The 23,239-nt window shown below is 38.3% G+C and overlaps 1 protein-coding gene across 1 annotated transcript in view; it reads right to left on the bottom strand.

Annotated features, from left to right (window-relative positions):
- Positions 1–23,239, bottom strand: part of MYO3B (myosin IIIB) — a 340,336-nt gene that overhangs the window by 218,080 nt on the left and 99,017 nt on the right. Inside the window, exon 11 of the mRNA XM_074967534.1 lies at positions 5,313–5,378. Within this exon, the coding sequence (XP_074823635.1) occupies positions 5,313–5,378 (66 nt within the window). The remainder of the gene's footprint in view (positions 1–5,312; positions 5,379–23,239) is intronic.

The following is a 23,239-nucleotide window of genomic DNA, read 5'->3' as shown; positions in this document are numbered from 1 at the left end:
ACTTCACAGGCAATTCTTGCATTTCCTTTGTCTGACTGGCACTATGCTCTCCCTCATCCTGCTCAGTATTCCTAGTATTGCCTATCTTCCTCCTCCCACTCTTCTTGGTACTCTGTGGCAATGGGCAGTTGAGAAAAGCAATAGGATAAGCCCAGTGAAACAGGAAGAGAATCAGCAGCACTCTTAAACTACTGCGGCATCAACATTAGTGTTAAGTGGTATACTCTATTGGACACAAGGTACCCCTAAAAGTTTTTAGATCTCTTTAAAGATCTTTTAGTTCTCATTAAAGAACTCGTCTTTTCTCTGGTTAGTTGAAGGCAGTGAACTTCACTGAATACTCTTTTTCCCCCTCACCCTGAAAACAGCTCCCGTGTGTGAAAATATGACCTCTGCAATACTACCAGGTTAATGAGATACAGGTTCAGCTGCTGAACATGGACTACTTTAAACTTATTCTATACCTAGATTTTCTAAGATTTCAGAAAAGTGTGAAGTGGAGAACATGAGTAATTTACTCATTTGTCCTGCTACCCCAATTCTAGCATCTCCTTCTCTTTTTGACATTTGCAAACACTGGTCTCTTCCCTCCCACTGAGTAACTGACAAGTTTCTCAAGTCAAACGTACATCGCATCCCAAGTGAGAAATTACAGTAATATGGTCTTTCTCTGTGTCACATTTTTGTGACCTACAGCCAGAAAACTGAGATCATAAATGAGACATCAGTGAGATCAAAATAGGGCCCTTAGGATCTAGATGATCAATTAGGAGATATAAATTACTCTTCAGTCTGAAATTCAACCTTGTGATGCATGGCTATAATCATGTTTTACATGAAAACGTAATACAAAACTCTAAATTAAAAAAGTTAGGAAATCCAGTTTCCATTGTTTTTACAATCAGTCATTGATAATATATGTGTTTATTATTGTGTTCAATGCTGGAGACCCTAAATCTTGAAATTTTACATTTTGAGCTTACTACTCCCTGAGTTTCTTAATTATTTAATTCCCTGCAGCTTGAGAGAGACAAATTAATTTCAGGAGCCATAATAGCTAATTGTTGGCTAAATAAATTTAAAAGGAGGTGTCTGTCCCTGGAGATACCGTTGCTCATTTTAATTAAAATGACCATTTTCTGATGTAATGTAAATAAAGGTTATTGTAGCCTTCTGCTCCAAAAACATTAACTCTTCTTGCCACTTCCAGAGACACTACAATATTATATGTGTTGCTTGAACTCTTTTTAACTAATTTGTATCTTTACTCATTTTACCATTTACCATATTAACATTCCTGCATGAATTCAGAAACACCACATGTGTAAATGGTGCTCGACATGAATTGTTATCATATGAGGACATACGTTAATGTTGCAGCTGCAAAAAAAGAAGTTTAGCCTCATAAATTTTCACAGTCATAGGATGGAGTGAACTTTTCAAACCTGAGATTTTATTTCAATTGAATGAACCTGGGTAAAAGTCTATCATTTTTAGTACGTATCAAGGTGGCAATCGATGCAGTTGTTTAAGTAACTTTATAGATAGGCTTGGTAGAATTCGATTTTTATTATTTTGATGGATATCGATATTTATTTCTAAGCTTTTTTTTCCAATTTTTATCAAATTTTCACAGTTGCAGGAAATTATAGGGGCTCAGACAGCAATTATTTAATGACAGTAGATGCTGAGATTCAAAAAGCTAAAGCTCTATAACCATTAAAACACATCACATGTCAAAATATACAAGGTAAACATCCTTAAATCAAACCACAGCTCTCACACAGCATTTTTCTTACTTTGCCTATCTGTAAATTTTTATCATCATTGATGGGAATATATTTTCAGTTTGTGAGTGTGCAATGAAATCAATGTTTACCAACTTTACCAATAAAAATCTAATCCTTCCAAACCTACTTATAGGAAATGACATGCCATTTTGCTGTTGTCTGAGATGGCCTGATAAAGGCTATGTCTTCACCACCAACAAGGTGTGTTTCTACAGCAAGCTAACTATCTCATTAGCTATATCATTGCAAAATCCTAGTGGAGAGAAGGTGCTGTAGCTAGTCAAGGTCATCACTAGGTGAGGGAAGGGAGAGAGTTTTGACCTCACCTACGTACATCCAGGTAAAAACTACCTGTGCTTTGTGTCCACTGAGATTTTACAGCAAAATCACTAACTCAAGTTGTACTAGCATTCTGTGGATTTCATGTTAACAAAAGTAATTTACCTTTATTGCCTACAATCGGCTCAAAAGCTAGATGAGAAAAACACTACACCTTCCAGCTTGGAAGTTTTTACAAATTACTGTGATATGTGAGTGACTACTTAGAATACAAAAGGCTCTCAGGACAGGAAGAACATTTTGGCATTACATCTGGAGCACCGCTATTATTCTGAACAAGGCACAGAAATATGGAAAAGAAACTACATTGCCTAAATGTGCCAGTGTTGGCAAGGATGAAATCACTGTATCAACAGAACTTAAGTCAAAGGTATGCTTAGCTGAAACAGCATGCTCCGTTTTGTGTCAATACAGAGGTCTGGACCACAACTTGAACCAGATAAGCTTGTTATGCAAATGATGTTGGCCATCAGGAGAGAAGTAGATAATGAAATTACTACAAAGCCAACCACTCATCACAAGGGTGACAGAAACATCAGGCAAGGTCCTAACATATGGATAAAAGGCAGTAAGGAATTTATATAATCATTACTTTTAATTTATCATAACTAAGCTGTCATGAGTCATGCATTGACAAATGCATAACTAATGCATATAAATGAGCCAATTATCAGTAGTGGCTAAAAGGTTCACAGCTGTATAGTCTGATGTTTTTATTATTATAAAAAAAATGAAGGTTTACTAATGTAAACTGAACCCTGGTTAAAAATGTTTCGTAACTTCACCTCTTATGGGAGATTGCAAACCAGTAAACAAAATGTGGCAATGTCACAGCAAAGTCCATTCCAATGTTCTCTTTCATGAAACTACAAAACTGGTAAATTTATTGCAATTGTTGTATTGCTTCAGATATCATTTATGTTTAAAACACTGCTTATTAGTACACTTCACTGCTTCACTGTGTATGTTACTGTAAAAACAAAAAGCAGGTTCAACGAATTTGGAGAATAGCTGTTGGGAAACAAATAATTAAAATTGATCAGATTACAAACGTATAATTTCAGGATATCAAAAAACTGAAAAGACAAATATTACACTCGATACATAAACCACCAAACCTTGACTCCTACTATAGAGTCATTTATATCCTATTGGATTTCAGTGTTCACATTTAATTAAAAGTTTGAATAAAGGTCAGGAAGTGTTAAGCTTAATTTATTGTATTGTTCCCAAGCTCTGAAAGGGTTTCCAAGAATGAAGGCACCAAGAAGGAAGCGTGTGGAGGACAACACTGAAGCAGGATGTATCAAATAGTTGAATTTTGTTCTCATATTTACCAACTGCCTTGTCTCTACACAACACAAACAGAATATTAGACCATCGGTGATGATTTTCTCCCAAACATTGGCTGACCGCCACAAGCACCTCAAGCTTCACATTTTAGGGGTTCTTTGTCAATATGGAAGAAAAGCCAGCCATCATCCATTGCAGACTTGGAAGATTTTTATCCTTTGTAATTAATCAGTGATCACAATGGTACTACATAGTTACTAGTTAAACCAGGCACATGTAGCACAGAAAAAGAGGTCGGGTCTATCTGCTCCAAATGCACAGAGTTCTACCACTTCAGCAAAAAAAAATCTCCTTTAGTTTTCATCAGTAGTAGATACCATCTGTAGGTCAGCCAGCACCTTGCCTTACCTTATGGCCTGATCCAAAAAACACTGAAGTCAATAGGAGTCTTTCCATTGACTTTAATCAGCTTTGGATCAAGTCCTTAATCTTCAACCTCCTAAAATGGGAAGTTGCCCCAAAAGACCAACTTCAGAAAGTCTGTGTCAGACTCAGTTCATGTACCACAGCTATTTCAAGAGATTTCTGGATACATTATTTGTGGCACAGGTACGGAATGGACCTAGCCAGGTTTTCAAAGCCAAGGGGAAAAAACAAAAACTGAGGAGTGTTGTTTCAGTTGAAGCACCAGGAATAAGAGATTTAAAGCATTAAGTAACTTGAATAGTGTTGAATCAATAAGGATCTGATAACATAAGGGCATATTAGCGCAGAATGAAGTCCTAAGATATGGTGAACATAAGTATGGCCATACTTGGTCAGACAAAAGGCCCAAATAGCCCAGTATCCTGTCTTCCAACAGTGGTCAATGCAGGAGCTTCAGAGGGAATGAACAGAACAGGTAATCATCAAGTGATCTATTCCCTGTCGCCCATTCCCAGCTTCTGGCAAACAGAGGCTAGACACACCATCCCTGCCCATCCCAGCTAATAGCCATTGATGGACCTATCCTCCATGAATTTATCTAGCTCTTTTTTGAATCCTGTTATAGTCTTGGCCCTCACAAAATCCTCTGGCAAGGAGTTACACAGGTTATTTTAAATCTACTGCCTATTAATTTCATTTGGTGACCCCTAGTTCTTGTGTTACGAGAAGGAGTAAATAACACTTCCTTATTTACTTTCTCCACATCCATCATGATTTTATAGACCTCTATTATATCATATATTTGCTTATTAATGGAAGTTATTATAAGAGTTTTAGATTTGATGATAAAAGGTAAATTATGCATTTCTTAGTTTACTTGTACTAACAAACAAAACATGAGTTTGGTTTATTGAGGATCCCATGCTGAAGCTGAGTGGCACCTAGATAACACATCAGTCCCTAACTTAATATGTTCTGCTGGTTTTGGTTTGTTAGAGGTATCCAAGGTTGGATGAAAGGGGGTTAGGACAACCGCTTTTTTCCTCTCCTTTTTCATTTTGATTTTAATTGCCTAGAATTTACTTCAGCAAACCCTTCCCTGCAAGGCAAGTCCATATGTTGCTACCACATTTAGATCTCCTATACCACCAAACTTTACCTCTAAGCCATCAAGCAAACCAGGTGTATTAATAAATTCACCCTGGGTCCATCACAAGTCAAGAAGCTAGTCAACTTAGTATAGTCCACAGCTGCTGTTAAGCAAATTGCATGAAGAGATCAAACTGAGCTGGTCAGTTTTCAAAACATGATATGCAGTCTTCAATTTATGAGAAGATCATATGTGTTATAACCTTCTACCAAGCAAAACAACTGTGTGAACCAAGTAAATTCTGCTTCCAGGGTTTCATGTCACTCTGTAAGGCCTTGCAGAGTAAGCAGTTTTTAAATGGAGGAAAAACTCACTGTGAAATGAAGTGGTTGAATCCTCTGCACCATTTTTCTGGGTGTAGCAAAGTAGGGGGAGGATTTCTGAAAAATAAACACAGTTTTCAGTTTTAAATATTAAGGGAAGATCTGTTAAATCATAATGTTATTGCAATTTTCTCATGGATATTCAATAAAGATAACATGAGCTCTATTAGAAAATGGTGACACAGAAAGGAATGTCCAAATAGTCTATATGCTTTGGATGCCTGTCTCATTTGGTTTGGGTTTTTTTAACAATTCCTCTCCCTCTTAATGAATTTCCCCTTTTTATTTCATTGATGTTGATGCTGGTGACAAGTACAGAATGCATAGTGCACATCATGCAAGCTTCCCTACAGTTTGCTTTAATTCAGCTTGAATCTGAAGGGATCATCTGAGGGCTGAGCAGTTAATCCAGTCTCCATGCCCATTCAGTCCTTGGCCTCTCCACTCAGCTAACCAATTATGATCGTGATGTGCAGAAACATGGACACCTGCATATTAAAAACTAAGGGAGAGATCATCAACAAATGGTGGTAACTTTCAATCATTAATGACTTGATACTTTTATATTCTGGTAACCTGGAGATTAATGTTTCCATATAATGAACACTAAAACTATTAACAGGGGCTTCCATAAGAATGCACCCAGAAGCTTACATTGTTGTATTCAGTGTAGTTGTAGCAATGTCAGTGCCAGGATATTAGAGAGAAAAGATGGGTGAGGTATTATCTTTTATTGGACCAACTTCTGTTCCCTTCCCAGACCTGAAGAAGAGTTCTGTGTGGCTTGAAAGCTTGTCTCTCTCACCAGCAGAGGTTGGTCCAATAAAAGATATAACCTCACCTATCTTGTCTCTCCAGAGTCTTAGAAATAACAAATATGCTGCCACATATTAGTTGCCATATAACCACTTTCCTCACTGAATACTACAGTAAGTTATATAGACAAGTAAATATTGGCCCATAGTGGAACATCAAATCCAAACCACTTGAACACGGAGGAAATTCAGACCTGGATACAATTTTGGTGACTATCATCATCTCCATCAGAAGGATCTACCAGAAAACCAGATCTGAACTCCTCAAACTTTGTGTAAGTTTGGCTCCACTTCCAGATCCAGTAAGGCCCATTTCTAGTAAAAACAAAACAAAGTTTCCTGCCTGGCACGTTGGGTCATTATCTTCCATAGCTTTCTTCAAGCAATTAAAGTTTTCAAATATGTTTGGTAAGAAAGGTCTCTTAAAAAACTTTACTAATTTGTGTTTTATTGTATTTGAGGACACACTGAACTGGCAAAAATAGTCATATACTTTAGCTTAATCTGATACCAAATTGTCATGAATAGTCTCTACATTGCATTATGAATCACGCTCATTTAATTCAGGGCCACACTCTACAACAAGACATGGTTTGGAAACATTTTGGAAAACAAAGAGTAAGCAACATAAACACAATGTAAATTTGTACTGATCTGTTTAGCAGTCTTTGAATTTCTCACACATGTACATTCAAATAGTAGCTCCATTGAACAATTACTAGTCCAAAAAAAATCAAAACATAGTTTAAAAAAGACAATGTGGCTTTGTAATAAATGGACCATTTTCATTCATCTGTTTCTATTCAAAGCAAATGCAGTCATTTCATTTCATTGCAGGTTGTCACGTTGTCTGAGCTGAATATGTTATTATTTTTCTCTTTTGTTACAGCAGGTGCCGAGAGTGTAATTTTCTTCACAAAGTAAAGAAATTCAGAATGTTTGAGGTGCACATCATTTATCAAATTTACCATTAGAAAAAATATGTGATGGGTTATTTTCAATGGCACTAATATTTCAGTCCTGTCTTCCAATAGCCATGTTTATATCTTTGGGTACATCAGAGAATCTGTAACTGTACCTTCAAACACAAAGCACAGTAGATGCTTTCAGAAGATACAGCAAGAAACAAGACTATATCTGAAAGAGAGACAAGCTTCAAAAATCTTTCTAATGAACAATGGCTAGCACGTCAGATAAAACCAAGCCTCTCTCTAATGTACTTTCAGAGTGGCCTTGAGACTCCTGTTCCTTATTGTGGATAACAGCAAGTATGTTTCCGGTCATTCCACTTTTGACTCCACATACCTTACTTTACAGGAACACTACTTTATCTGACTCTCCAAGTTCTGATAATAGCACCAATCACTACAGTGTCTCAGTGTGAAGTATATTCCTACTGCCTGCCGAATGTTTGCAGTTAAACCTCCCTAGTTTGGAATTTCATTGCAAATTCAAAAGTCAAGCCTGGTTTGTCAAAAGTTTCACCAGTATTCATGAATTATGTAATGTAGCTAATATAGAATTGTTTGCATGTTCTTTTAGATACTATTCTCAAAGTCTAGCATCTGATTATATTCATGAAGGTAATAATGGGGTTTAATATAAAGAATGTAATCCAGAGGTAGTGTCAGTTCCATAGCATTATTTCACTAAGATATTCTAAAAAGAAGCTTTATAAAGAGACCACAGGGTAAAACATTTAAACTTTAATACATCCCATGGTTGCAGATGTTATCATGGACCCAGGTAGGATTTCATAATAGAAGAACAGACCAGTGAACCAAATGTTATTGTTGATTTGCCTGTGGGAATACAGTTAATCAATTGATTATTTTCTAACTAAAGGAAAACCATGTAAAAACAGAATGATTCCTACAAATGGCCATCAGATTATGCTAGCATCAAAGGTGCCTGCTTCTTCTTTTATTGGCTTCTCAATATTCCATCCACCAAATCATAAATCACTGACAATTATAAAGTAACTAATGAGTCCCTGAGTTTATGGACAGTTTCTTGGCCTAATATTTCTATATCTGTTCATGGAAGAATTTGGTATTATTCCTAAATTCTCTCTAATCATCTAGGCTATATTGGAAAGGTGGTTTTATAGTTGAAGCACAGAACTGGATGCCAGAAGTTCAGGATTCAATTCCTGGCACTGCCGTAGACGTCTGTGTTCTTAGGCAAATCTCCTAATCTGGGTCTCAGTTGCCCTATCTGTAAAATGGGGTGATACTGTTTACACATCCCAGAAGCTTGTTAAGAGGCTAAATTTAATTAATGTTTGTAAAGCACATTGAGATCCTTTGATGGAAGATGCTATTTAAGTGCAAGGTATTAATACCTTTATATGTTTCTACTATTTAAATTACCCAGTAGATGAAATGTTGCCTCTTGGTCCATTGCACAGAGAGTCTAGCAAGTGACTTTGGTTAATATAACCAAAGAATGTTTAGCCAACATTAACGCCTGATTTAAAATCACAATATTGAAGAACATTGAATGAAGTTTGGAACCCAGTCTTACTGTCCACTCTGCATTCATATGTGTTCAGAAAAAAGCCAATTCACTTGCCACTGAAGTTAAGTCAGATCTGCTGTGTTACTTAAGGATAATGTTATGCACTCCCATATAGCCTTCTACAGGCTGATTCTATGGAAGCAGTGGTAACCTCATAATAAACCATGAAGCCAAGAAGTTTAGGCATGCCTATTACTGGAGTTTCATGGACACCTAGTACTCAGTGGATTTCCCTATAAATGGCCACATATGCAGGAGTAAATAAAATACCAGCTGGAATAAGGTATAGGACATGCTGATTAACACATAATGCAATTCACTGAGAGTCATGTTATGCTACAATAAGAGATAATACAATTGTAACAATTCTAATAACAATACATTTAAGAATAAAAGTCCTTCCCAAATGGGATTTCTCAAGTGGTTGGCAGTTTTCTCTTCCACTAATCACTATCCTAGCTTTAGGGATATATCTCCTATGCCCAGATCTGCATTTTCCCCCATGCAAACTAGAACTCTGGCTCTTTCAGCTATCCCTCACTGCCTGTATATATGGCTCCCTTGTTCCTCTTGGGTGACTGGAGCATCAATTTGCTTAGATTTTCTTCTTGAAGCACTATAAACCTCACTTGTGCCACACTAATCCCAATTTAACTGAACTTAAATTAAAAACTAGTAGAAACATACTATAATGTTAATTGTTCCAATCCTTTGCACCATACCATGACAGGCTTTCTAAGATTGTTGGAAATTTTAGCAATCTATGATTTTAGAATTTTAGAAATCTATGCAAATTTTAGCAATCCAGATAAACTTTGACCTTTAGCATTTCCAATGCTCAGGGCTTTTCTTGGCTGCTATCCATGGGCTGAAGCTCCCCTCCTGAGCTCACTAATAGGAGATTTTAAAGAAAATTCTAGTGTTGGTAAGGCCACCCCTCTCTCAAAATCATAAGCAACACTCTGGCATTCCCTTCTCCCAGAATGGAGCCAACATATATTCCCTCTGGACCAGAAGGATGCCTTTCTTTTTTTCTCCTTTTGAGAAGCACCTTGTCCACTGGCTGTCCTACCCCAAGAGGATTCAGGGAGCTGTAAGTGACTCTGTTGTCATCAAATATCTCCTGATCTGTCCTGAGGCTGTAGCAGTTCAGCCTCTGCTGGAGGAAGCTAACTGATGGCCTTTTAAAGCCTTTTAAAATAGTGTGTTAGCTTAATTTTTCTTTTTATAATAGAATTTTTAAAAATTAGATTTGACTTGAACACACAGTACTCACCAAGGATTCCTACAGAGTTTTTATGGACAGTTCAATATATAGGGCAAGATCTTGCCATTCTGTGGAAAGGCACTTTGCAGGTCCCAAAGTTAGATAGGACAAAATGTGGTTTAGTTAGGACAAAGGTTTCACTGCATTGTGTGGTGGAGGTGGGGATTACCAAGGATCTTGGAGCATCTGAAGAGGCCAAGATTCCTGCAAAAGGGAGCAAGACAAACTCCTAAGACAACGGTTGAGTGTTAAGCACATGGAAATAGGTTAATATCCAGGGATACGTAAATGTCCACGAATTTGGTTTTTCTTTGAAAAGACTGTAACTTTCCTGAAATCTGAAACTAATGATCAATTAAAAACCCTGATTTATAATACTGGAATTGCGTGTATGAAATATAAAGTGACCGAATCAAATAGCTTATGTAGCACATACTGTTGAATCACAGCCAAATACAGCACTTGTCTTGGTACTTTGGCCCAAACAGGGATCTATCTAAGGTCATTTGTGTCTCAAGATTATGTTATATCCAACATGTGTTATTCTATTGATGGCATCTCTTTGCATCAGCTGATGTCATTGGACTTCATTAGTATCTGGCAGCTTCTGCAGCATTTTGCACATATTCATAGAAAAGCTAAATATCCATCTCTTAGTAACTTGCTGATGCGTTTTATGCTATTCTTCTTCTTCAAAAAGAGCACATGTAACCAGTTCAATCATCCTTGCCATATATAAGTAGCTCAAGGACAATAGCAGCTTATTTTCTAATATAAGTGATGGATAATTGCAAGAAGTAGATATGAAGTTCATTGCATGAGCTGGCATAGCTAGACCTTTCTAAATGCACTCTGATGCAAGAGGGGTGATCAACCATTTATTTCCCAAGTTTGTGCCTTTTTTCCCCTAGTCCTTAGTTCTATAATTAGACCAATACCAAATGTTCCATTTCCTTAGGTAGAATCATTCTTCTGCAGATGGATATTGTCCTCCACTCACTACATTCTCTGCCTTCCATGGTCTGATTGTTGTACTTACTTTGTGGGAGTTTTGTATGAGTGAGGACTGTTACACTGAGCCCATACAGAAGGTAACCTACATACGCACACACAACGTTTTTAAAGTTCAGTGCTCCTTAGAACATGAAGACATTAGCAAGCTCAGCCCCAGAGAAGAATTGATTCTGAATGATCAGTAATAGGGAGTAGGTGCTGGAAGTGTTTTAATTCGTTGAGTTTAATGTGTTTTCTGTCATTCAGTTTGCCTCCAAAGTCACAGCTGGTAAAACCAAATGGGTTATTTTACCACAATCAGACCAGCGACATGGTTCAGTGAGCACCATTTGTCCTTTACATTAAGCTGGGTGCCTAATTACTGCTCACAGTGAATAGATTTATGATACGCAAAAAGAAAATAACTGCTTCAGATTTTAAATACTTTTTCTGAGAAATTAAAAATGCTTGAAAAGCAAAATGCACTTTAAAAAAAATTATTTCAATACATTTAGCAACGTATTTTATAAAGGAAAACCAGACCCAGTCTCCAATGAACAGACTGTGTCATCAGAGCCTGCCACATTGTTTCTAATGGGGGAATTAGCAGCTGAACATCCACACCTGTCACCATGAACAGGCTCTGGCAAACACAACCAGGTACATGCTTCTTGTGCATTTCTTACAACAGTTTGAAATGAGACAACCAGAGACAATATTTATGTTGATATTGGCCAGTTTATACTTAAGCAGATTTCACTTGAAATGATACATATACACCTATTTCCTAAGGGGAAATTTTCTGTCTATAAAAAAAGTGAGAAGTTAATGATGTGTAATAATGAGATTCTACCACAAATGGTTATATAATACAAATGGCTTGTATGAAAATAGGTAAATACCTGAATGAAATTTATACCTAACAAGTTCTCACACAAGCTTAAGGTCTCACCCTGCAAAGACTTACTATTTTGTACAGTAACACAGAAATTAATTAGATTGATCACAGCAGGAGTGAGTACCTACCTATACCTGCACTATGGCAGGTTTTCCATAGACTTTAATGGGAGCTGCCTGAGGCTTTAGGCCAAGAAATACGCATTTACAGATTCAGGTCCTGAGGTAGCAGGACTGGCTAGAGAGTTAGTCACAGCTAAATGAGCATCCTTTTCAAGCCCAAAAGATCTCCCATTCCACAGCCTTAGTCACATTAAATTTGAAAGGGCCCCAGGGCACTTTTATGTTGGGGTCTCACATAAGGAGGTCAAAGAGGAGATCATAATGACAAGAAATGGGCAAGACATGCTGTCCTCATAATAAAGCTAGTGTAATTTGTCAAAAGGCTTGAAAAATATCCCCAACAGCCAGTAAACCAAGGAATAAGCCTAATAACCAATATGAACACCTCCTGGGCCACTAATCACCCTAAAGCCATGTGCCCTGAAATTTTAAGGAATACAACAGTTGTTAATTGTGCACTGTATTTAATTAAAATATTATCAATCCACATTGAATTTAATTCTTTTTAAATATGAAACCTACTAGAAAGCTGGTCACATAGCAGTAAAATATATTTGTTACAAATATTATCTGGTGATTTTTACATCTATTAAATAAATAATACCTTCAACAAATAGTATTTGGTCAGCTATCGAGCTAAGTGAAGATTGCAAAAAAGTATTTGTTGAGGAAATTATTTGACTGAAATCTCTCATATTATATATTCACTGAACGCTTATTCAATCAGCCCTACTTTCTATAGGCCACACCCATGCTCCTCCTTTCTTATGCCCATCTGTACCCTAAGCACCCACATACGAAGCTTGGAAAATTTACCAAGCACCTTACAGCCAATAGACTAAACCTACTAGCCACAAACTGGTAAAGATGGAGGTCCCACTAGCAATGGGTAATGCCCAAGAGAGAAAGCAACTCTGCACAGTCTCCCTCAGCTCCAGAGAAAGAGGAGAGTGCTGGGATGCCTACCAGGGTGCTGTCACTGGGCTGCATGCTCAGGAAGGTCCATCTTTCTTATCAGCCTCTGACTAGTAGGTATCTGATAAATTTTAAGCCTCCATTCCCAGGGAGAAGGAGCATTGTCTCTGTTTCCCCCTTCTCACACCAAAGTCATCTGGCTGATACAAAGGGTGGGGTTCTCTGCTATCCTAGCCCTTCCTCAGCTTTCCAGGTGTTACAAAGGAGGCATGGCCATGGACTCTATCCCTGCCCTTTGCAGTCGTGGAGTCTGATCCAAAGCCAATTGAAGTCAATAGGAGGTTTTCCAGTCACCTCAGTGGGCTTTGGATCATGCCCTTAGATATAAACAGTCATATTCTGAGGCACAGAAACTAAAGAAAGAAAAGACAACTTCTCTCTGCCTCACTGGTAGGACATTTTAATTTGCTTAATTTCATCCCATGTTTCCTAGTTATACCAGCCCCTACCTAAGTGCTCTCCACAAAACACCCTTAAAAATTCTTCTCCTTCAGTGCTTGAATAAGAGGGGAAAGTGCTAGAGTGTTGCTGCCAACCTCAGTCTATCTTTTTTTTGACTGACAGCAGCGTATTTATGTATAGGCTTTCCATTCCCCACTCTCTGAAGCATTGCTTTCCCTCCTCGTAAACACACAATTTATCCCGCCTGAGGTTTGGGGGGTCTATCTGACAAAAATATACATAAAATATAAATAAAAAATGTTGTGCCAAACCTGTGCCTCTGTTTACATTAAGTATTCTCAAATTAAGATGAGGTGAAGCGTTCTGCTTTGGTTTTTTCAACCTAATTGCTGTGGTTTTTATGTAGCCAAAAAAAGTCACTAAAAAAGGCAATAGGCTCAATTTGACCCCTCAATGTCAGTCAATAGGGAAAATGAAAGTACTACACTTCCAAGGTCTTTGGGGGTCTCTTGGATCCTAAACATATACAAACATTTAAATAAAGTATGACAGGCAAACCACTGTCTATTCTTTCTTTAAGTATTCTCCATCTATGATTAGGACAACCTGTTAGCATTGGTTTTGGCTGCATACCTCTAGTGATTTTAGTGTAGCGAAAAAATGTCACTCACCAGGTACTGGGGGTCAGTTATACCCCAAATTAATTTTGCAGGTATTCCAAGACTAGATTATTTTTGTTTTGAGGCAGCAATTACAATATTATTATATGACTCTTTCAGCATTGTTTTTATCATCAGAGTTTCAGTGATTTGTTTGTTTGTTTGTTCAAAAGAATGCACCAAAAAGGTCTTGGGGGTCTGAGAGACCCCAGATAACATTTGCCTCATGTATGATCACAATAGTCCAGCAAATTGAGTGTCTTTGAAGATAACACTGTCAAACTGAGTTTCTGAGAAGCCTACACTTGATAGGAAGAGTTTCTGGGAAGCCACAACTGTCAGATACATTTTCTCGCAAGCCTACACTTGACAGATGCTGTTGCTGGGGCAAAGACTCGCTGTTGCATTGCGCATGCACTGTGCACATCTGAATGCGTACATTGTTTGGATTCTGTTGAATTGCACATGGCATAATAAATCTCTGAATAAGAGATGGATGTTTCTCAGGGACCTGAGTACAGAAATGGTAAAACCACTCGTGCAGGTAAGAACATTGCAGCCTTGCCTCGCCTCAGGCTGCCAGGGAAGCCATGTCTAGTGTGCTGGATACTGATCCAGAGCCTAAGAAATGGGAAGATGTTACATCTGCTCAGAGAACGAGACAGAAAAACACACCCAAAATGTGCAAAGTGTCAAAACTGTGGTATGTTCAGAACATATGTCACCTATTTGCTCCATTTGTTCGAAGTACTAGGCCATTTACAGCTACTTTGCTGTGCCTGTGCCTTTTATATTGTTCATAGAATCATAGAATATCAGAGTTGGAAGGGACCTCAGGAGGTCGTCTAGTCCAACCCCCTGCTCAAAGCAGGACCAGTCTCCAATGTTTGCCCCAGATCCCTATATGGCCCCCTCAAGGATTGAACTCACAACCCTGGGTTTAAGCAGGCCAATGCTCAAACCACTGAGCTATCCCTCCCCTATATAGATATATATGCTATCTATATTCATTGTCTAAACATGGGGTCAGTTAGAGCCTGACACCTGTAGAGAGTGTAGCTTTTTAAAAAATGTGTTTGATCATGGGGTCAATTACACAAAAGCGTTGTGTAGTGTGCTTTTGAATCTAGGGAAATTTTAACTTGCTCATAGTTTATTAGTTCACTGGCTACAATAAAGTCTATGTTAAATGCATCCCTTGTGTTTCCCTCCCCCCAATTTTGACATAATAGGGGGTCTGCAAGACCTCAATATGGAATTAGTTGGGTGATTTTTGGTCTAATATGAAGGTTAAATGTGCAGAAAACAAAAACATTCAGTTTAAATTATTCCAAATCATCGTCACTTCTGAGCAGTAAAGATATGCCAGTTCAAATCATGTGGGATTTCCCTTAATTTAAACAAGAAATGGCTGTCCTCAAGTTAGACCAAAAGATATTGACAGACCAGAATCAGTTAAGGGTATCAACACTGGAAATAAAATGTTTCTATATGTTTCACTATCTTTTAATTACAATTCCAGAGCCAGCAGATATTTCCTCCACCACTGGGACTCTCACTCTGACACTTCGTTGTGCGCATGCTACTAAAGTCAGAGCGAAGTCCCATGGAATATAATATGTATATTTTGAGATCCAAGTTAAATAGACAAATATACTGATAAGATTGTGGATTATTTATTGCTGAAAAGACTGTAGAGAGACAAAGTATTTTTCTCTGGGTTTTTATGATTCATTCTCCTGATCCAGTAAAATATAAATTGGACATTTGTTTTCTTTTCGCTTCCCAGAAATGAATGATACTCTGGAAGCTTTGTGAGAATCATAAAGCCACATTGGTCCTCTTCTTTTTGTGATTTCAGGCTATATTTTTTCACCACCACTGAAGAGGCCAAAAAAAAAAAAACAGATTAACAATTAGACACTCCGGCTGGCTTGTGAAGTTTTGACTGATAGCTGGAGAGAATTTTTTCCTGCAGCTGTTAAAGAAAAACAAGTGAACAAGATACCAAACAGATTTTTAAAACTAAAATTTTTGTCAGGATTTGTTGGCAAGTCTCCAGCCATGAACATTTTTTGGCAGTTGGCATAGTAATAAGCAAGAACCTATATCGACAGATAAATTCAGTTTCAAAATTATACAGAAAACATCTTTCACGTTTCAAGAAGCACTATATAAATCACTGGAAGAAAAGCATTTCAAGAAGAATATAAGGAGGTGGCCAAAAGAGATTCTTTTTCATGTATCAAGCCCAGTGTTTCAAAGCAGTATGTGTATAACAGATCATGAGTCACTTATAAAGCAATAATGATGTATGCAAATAAGTATGCATTTAGCATACTAAATTATTTTGAAGGTCAGATCATAACCTTCAAGAAAATAAACTCAATTATATGAATGTTTAAGTTCAAGTTCATACACATTGTTGAAGTATGGCAAAGTGTTCTGCTTGGGAACATCTGGTTTATCTTTGACTTTTTCCCTTGAACACTGCAATTCACAGGCCACTGGTTTGACAGCTGCAAAGGTTTCATTAGCTTTTTGCAAGACCTGACAAGGCATCATTTATTTCTGTCATTTACTTTTCAGTTTCCCGTTTCAGTTTCCAGCTTCATTCAGACAGAAACAAGTATTATATTTCACAAAAACCTTCAGATGCAGAAGAATAAACACAGTTTTGCTTTTCAATGGTCAAGCTTCATAATGTGTATTTAACCTAATAACTTTATGGTTATGGTATTGCATTTCATTTCATCATGAAAGTTTCATCTTTGAAAGTTAAGGGGCAACTGAAATTAACAGCTGGAATTGAAACTGGGGAAGTATTGTGAAAGATTTTTTTTATTTATAATCAGTTCAAATCTTTACTGCAATGTATTATTTTGCTTTTCGATTAAAACCATGGCTTTGTGAATTTGCAAAGTGGAGAGTGCCAATTACCAAAGAAGAAAATATGGGAAGTAATACTTTTGCGCCTGACTGAAAAACATACAGTATTGTCTAGACATTGCAATTCTGTAGTTAGAATATTAAGGTTTCAGAGTAGCAGCCGTGTTAGTCTGTATTCGCAAAAAGAAAAGGAGTACTTGTGGCACCTTAGAGACTAACAAATGTATTTGAGCTTAAGCTTTCGTGAGCTACAGCTCACTTCATCTTATGCTCAAATAAATTGGTTAGTCTCTAAGGTGCCACAAGTACTCCTTTTCTTTTTAGAATATTAAAACATTCCAATTACACTGTATATTTATATCTGAAATTCATGCCTTTAGTAGAATCCATAGGTGAAAATCTGGCAAGTGGGTTCATAAGGACACCCATTCGGAGTTCTTTGTGTACCACAAAACTCTCATTGATTTCCAGCCTATTTACCATCCCTGACGGGGGGGCCACGTGGCTGATAGCAGTACTTTCCTGTCCTGCAGAGCAGATCTGCCTCTGTTCATTCAGCCTAAGAGCTGCAAATGAGCAGGGTCAAGGGAAGGAATACTGATTGGGCAGCCACAAGTCATTTTTCTGATGGGGAGGAGGAGCACATATTAGCAGGGCCAGATTAAGGCAATCCAGAAGCCTAAACACACCCCACATGGGGACCATGTGACTCTGCTCCCATGCTGTGATTTGTCCCTGCTTGGGATGGTGGGGACCATGAACACAATAGCTATCTGCTGAGGTTCCATCACCACCTCTCCCAGACTCAGGAGGGTTGAGGTCCTTCCAAGAGGAGGGAATAATCTCCTCCCTCCCACCCCATCAAATGTAGGGGCCCTGCTGACACTTCCCCAGCAAACCAGGATTTTCAGGTCTTCAGCTTCCATTTTTTCATTAAAAACCCCCAGCATATGACAACCAAAATCTTTCCATGACCATTTTTCTTTTAGTCAATAAGCCATTTTTGGTCAAAAAATGGTTCTATGAAAAAAATGCTGACCAGCTCCATTATTTATTTGTTTGGTTATTACGCTAGGTACTTTAAAGGCAAAGGCTATTCCCTCCCTTGAACAATTTAGAATCTAAGGGCCGAATTCTGCCATCCTTACTCACATGGAGTACTGGTCCATGGGACTAGTTACAGAGGGAGATACTATTCAATGTGGACAAAGGTAACATTATTGGGTCCGGAAAAAAAAAAGCAGGACACAAAAAGTGAAAGCAAAATGCACAGGAGTGGGTAGGAGAGGTAGGGCACAGAGGTTACATACACAAAATTACACCATGATGTCTGAGAGGAAAGAAAAGAAAGAAAATGGAATAGAAGGAAGGGAAGCAAAGTCTAACAGAAAGAATAGTAACAGGGTTACATTTTAAAAAATGTATTAGATAAGATACAATAGGGGGCAGTCCCTCCAGAAACAATGGAGGGCGGTGACCCTCCCATCCCCCACCTCTAGCTAATCAAAGCTTCTGGAGGTGGGCCTGTGCCACCTCACCGTATACAACACAAAAGCACTGTGCAGTGTGCTGTGTTTGGCTGTCTCCATTCACAAGAGGTTGGGGACTGAGATAAGAAGGGTCACAGGAAAAATTCAATAGCTGAACTATGTGAAAAGGTTTCTACAATGCTTGCCCACAATCAACCTTGCTTGCACCAGGGTTGTCAATCACTCGCTCTCATGAAGAGTGCATTCACTTCAAATTTTTAAAACAAAGAATACCTAGAGAAGTCACATACAGCTTGACTGACAATAGCATAATAGGGGCTTGCTGGTTTTCATCCGAAACAGACACCATGCAGCATTTTGAAAATGATGTAGGGGCCCAATCTTTATCCCACTGAGTCTGTGGCAAAACTTTGTATCATCAACACTGTCCATTTAAAGGATTTCCACTATAGCAAACATCCACGCACAAGACAGTATCCTGAACTACTGCAACATTTTTGCCTTAAAACCACCAGAAAATTATATTAGATTTCTATGCACAAGGTAGGTGCCTATTTTCCACATCTGAGTTACATTCCCTTTAAAGGTGTCCTGCAAAGCCAGGGGGAAATGAGCTTGTGACCTTTTTCATGTTTATGACATATAAAGAAGGCCTGAAATGCTAACAATCACCCAACCAGGGTCAACAAGATCGTAATTTCTAATGTAAAATCCAGAAAGAATTAAAAAAAAAAAAAGTCAGGTAAGAAGAAGAAAAAAGCACACTTTTTTCTCTTTGCAGGTTCACCAGTAATATTGAGGTATGTGAGTATGTGATCTCCTCTCAGCACATCATGTCGCCACATTATACGATGCACGACAATATTAAATATACAGATTGGCTAAACATTAAAGGAAATTTAATACTCACTTTCCTCAGGTCAGATCTCTGCTTTTGTTTCCATTGTAGGATGTTTTCTGGCTTTTTCTCCCCCAGACAGTTCAAGCAGATGTTGCCTGTAAAAGTCTGATGTGTTTGCATGCTGGCAACACACCATGGCTCATCAACTAGCCAAATAAAGCTATCGTTTTGTAATTCAGCACATCTCTTCTCTACACTTGTTTCTAGTATGCGAGAGGCCTGATCAGAGGGAATCCATGATAATCTCTAAACTATTAACTTTTTGTAAAGAAAGAAACCTAGGAGATGCATTCTGGCAAGTTCTACCAAACTAAGTTGCACAATATAAAATCTCCACTTCTAGCCTTGTATAGCGATGGAAGGCCAATATGCTATACCAATTTTTTGATCCTGAAATTTCTTGGCACCAGGGCTGCTGGAGGCAAGTGCAGACTTGGGTGCTAACCCACCCGAAGAGGGCAAGAAATGGGTCATGTCCCTATCTCACTTCCCACTGGTTAACAGAGCTAGGATGGCACAGATAATGATCATATGCTACAACCTTTCGAAGGGTATGACAGGGTTTTCTCTGACCCATCTTTCCAGCTCTCAGAGTCCTCATAACCTCTTCCCCCTCAACATGTGTCTGTGGCTGTAAAGCCACAACCATATGGTCAAACATGCTGGACTTTCATTTTTAATATTTTCCCTTTCTGCAGGTACAGTACAAAAGAGAGTATGATGTCCTTCAGTGTAGAAATGATGATACCAGAGTCAGGCTGTCAGGAAAAACAAAAGCTGCTATTTCTCTCCCACTTACATCTTCTCTGGTCCTATTAGTCCAACACCCCAACCCCCTGCCCAAGCCCTGAGCCCCCTCCTGCACCCCAAACCCCTTATCCCTGGCGCCACACCAGAGCCCACACCCCCAGAGCCCGCACCCTCAGCCAGAGCTCTCACCCCCCACACAAACACTCCAACCCCCTGCCCCAGCCCTGAGCCCTCTCCCATGCCCTAAACCCCTTATCCCCAGCCCCAGAGCCCATACCCCCACCCCCACCCCTGCCCAGTCCGATGAAAATGAGCAAGGGTGGGGGAGAGCAAGTGATGGAGTGAGGGGGATGCAGTGATGGAGTGAGGGGGGAAAGGGTGTTCGGTTTTCTGAAATCAGAAAGTTGGCAACCCTACATGGTAGCCAAAATTTGCATTTTTTATTACCTGAAGTTAGGCATCTAAATCCACTTAAAGACTCCTAAATAAGTGGCCAAAGTGATATGGCTGTAACCTCTTGCCTTCAGAGTTTATTCCAGAGCATCTCCTAGTTAAACCCCCTTGAACATTTTCCTGCTTGGTATTTAAATCCATCATTTGATCATGATGGATAAGGACTATTTCATTCTTGCTATTAAAATGGTTCCCTGTCATATCCAGTCAAAGGTAGATAAGAAACCATGTGGTCTGAATATTTTATTTCTCAGTGTTGTGTCTCCTATCCCAACCCTCTCTCTCTTTCCATGAAGACAAGCAGAGAAACCACAGAATCTTCTACTCCATACATGCCTGGGGCCCACAGCTGGCCAGCCGAGCCTCAAAAGTGGGTGATGCCGATCAAGGAAAGGTCTTTGGCCAGGGAACCTAGAGGATGCACCGATCCAATGTATTCCCCATGCAGCACTGACTGGTGGGTTTCCTCTGAAGCCATTATTCAGTTTAAAGCTGCCAACCCTTGGTGACATCCCAAAGGGAAGGCAGCAATGAAAACACCATGTGTTCTCCCCTGGGGCTGGGGTGCAAATGGCAATGTCTGCCCTACAGCTCTTTGGGGATTATTTTTTTCAGAAGATTGAAAAAGTATCAAAAGCATATTCACTGTTTAAGATCAGCTAAAGAAAAAGCAAAGCAATGTTCTTCTTCCTTCCAGTATTTAGAGCATTCAAAACAACCGCTAAGGCTTTATTTGCTTGCAGCTGCTACAGGAAAAAAAAAAAAAAAAAGGATGAGTTTACACAATTTAAATCCTGATGGACCACAATTTAAATCCTGACTCAAACACTAACCATTTTAAAAGGGAAACTGAATGCTATTTGAGCAGACTTTCTAAATGTATGCTTCATGCATGCTTGCTTTATACAGAACCAAGGCATTCTTAAAATTTCAAGCAGGAAAATCTGCTCTGGTTACCTTGGTGATAAACTAAAGATAAAAACTGTACATAATTGTTGCTGATGTCACTGCTCTTATATTGTTTCCAAGGCTACAGAGAATCTCAAATAATTGTGATGTTTCATTTCTATACAGTATTGGAAGCCTATTTTGTTTGCTCAATAAATTGTTTAGTACTGCAGGCAATCTATCTAAACCTTATCTAATAAGGCATCAGTAGCCTCTCAGCAACCTCTGGTAATGATGTAGATATATATGTTGAAAATGTGGCTAGCTAGGTCTGTATCAAGCAATTTGGCCCCTAGATTATCTCAATTATTTTTATCCTAAGACTCTATTTCCATAACAAAGTCTATTAATCAATCATATAAAAATATCAGAAAAGTAAGTGTCTTACTGCAAAGCAATATTACATGTAAATTATTAACCTAGCAGAAGCTGTTCTCTTGCCTGAATGGCAGAAAATTGGCTGATAAGTATTTATAACTCACTGATTTTTCCATCCAGCCTTCAAATTCACAAGTACTTCCCTGCAAAACACAAACTTAGCCATGCCCCATTTTCTCCATTATAACCTCTAGTTTACATTGCTCAGTAGCGAGAATCTCCTTAATATTATTAATTACTGTATTTAATTACAAGTTCTTGTTTAGAGTGTAACTGCCTCAGGACAACTACGATTGATGCCATTATCTAGTGTAGTTTCTTAGGAATTCTTACTTAAATGGTAACCAGTTCTGACAACATACTAAAAAAAAAATTTAATTTGAAATTATTAGCAAAGCAGAATATGTACAGCTAAGCACAGCCCTATAAATCTAACCAGAATGCTGCATTTCCAATGCTCAATTGTGTTGAAATAGACAATGGTTAGTGGGCATCCATCCACCACCTCTCCTCGTGTAGGATGTGCCTTTCATCACTTGACTGCACTCAGAGTGCAGGGCTTGACCTTGTCAGCATGAAATTTTCCACTGGAGCAAAACAAAATGGCACTTACTGTATCTTAGCAGTCTGCTCTCACTTATGGAATGGATTCTGAATAGTAACAATTTACTTTAGGAACTGGTTGACTAAAATAGCTTATGTGCATATAATGCATGAAATGGGCTACATATGGATTCACTAAACAAATCTGGCAGGCAACTCTATTCTGTGCTAGAATTCTGACAAAGTCAAAGAGCAGAACACAGAACACCACAGCATACAAAAGATGGTCCTTTCCCTCTGTTTGTAAAGAGAATGGCTAGTATCAGAGGTGGGCAAATACTGCCAACATGTTTCCATGATTACTGATTTACAATTCTCAGCTAATTCATTTGACTGTGCTCACATCTCGTCTGTGCTCACTTTCCACGAATGCTCTAGCAAACAGGTTTACTGGCAGGAATGCTTGCTGAAATTGCACATTTTAAGCAAATATTGCAGAATATTTATATAAAGGAATTTTTTATGTTTGCAATTGCAAGTATTCATATTAGAAACGTAGTCTAAGAATGACCCTTATCTAATCAAGAAACAGCAGAGTACCATGTGCCCATGTCCTATCCAAACAGCTAAAATTCTGAATATCAAAGACTGACAGTGAACTGCTCATGAACAAGCTACAGACCCTGAATTACCTGCTGAAATTATTCCGTAAATAGATGTGCACAACGAATGCATCTGCTAAAATCACAATCCATTTGTGGAAAATTGGTGAACAGAAGAAAAATAAAGGCAAAATCTATCGAATAAATTCTTAATTCACCCTGCACTAACTGTTATATATTTGCAAATGTAATTCACTTAAGAAATTATATATAGCAAATAGTATAGATCAGAGTGTTAATGTTTAAAGAAAGA

The sequence above is a fragment of the Natator depressus genome, chromosome 11, assembly GCF_965152275.1.
Source record: "Natator depressus isolate rNatDep1 chromosome 11, rNatDep2.hap1, whole genome shotgun sequence".
NCBI lineage: Eukaryota > Metazoa > Chordata > Testudines > Cheloniidae > Natator > Natator depressus.
The sequence above is the reverse complement of the archived record's forward strand: the minus strand, read 5'-3'. Positions and strand labels throughout refer to the sequence as shown.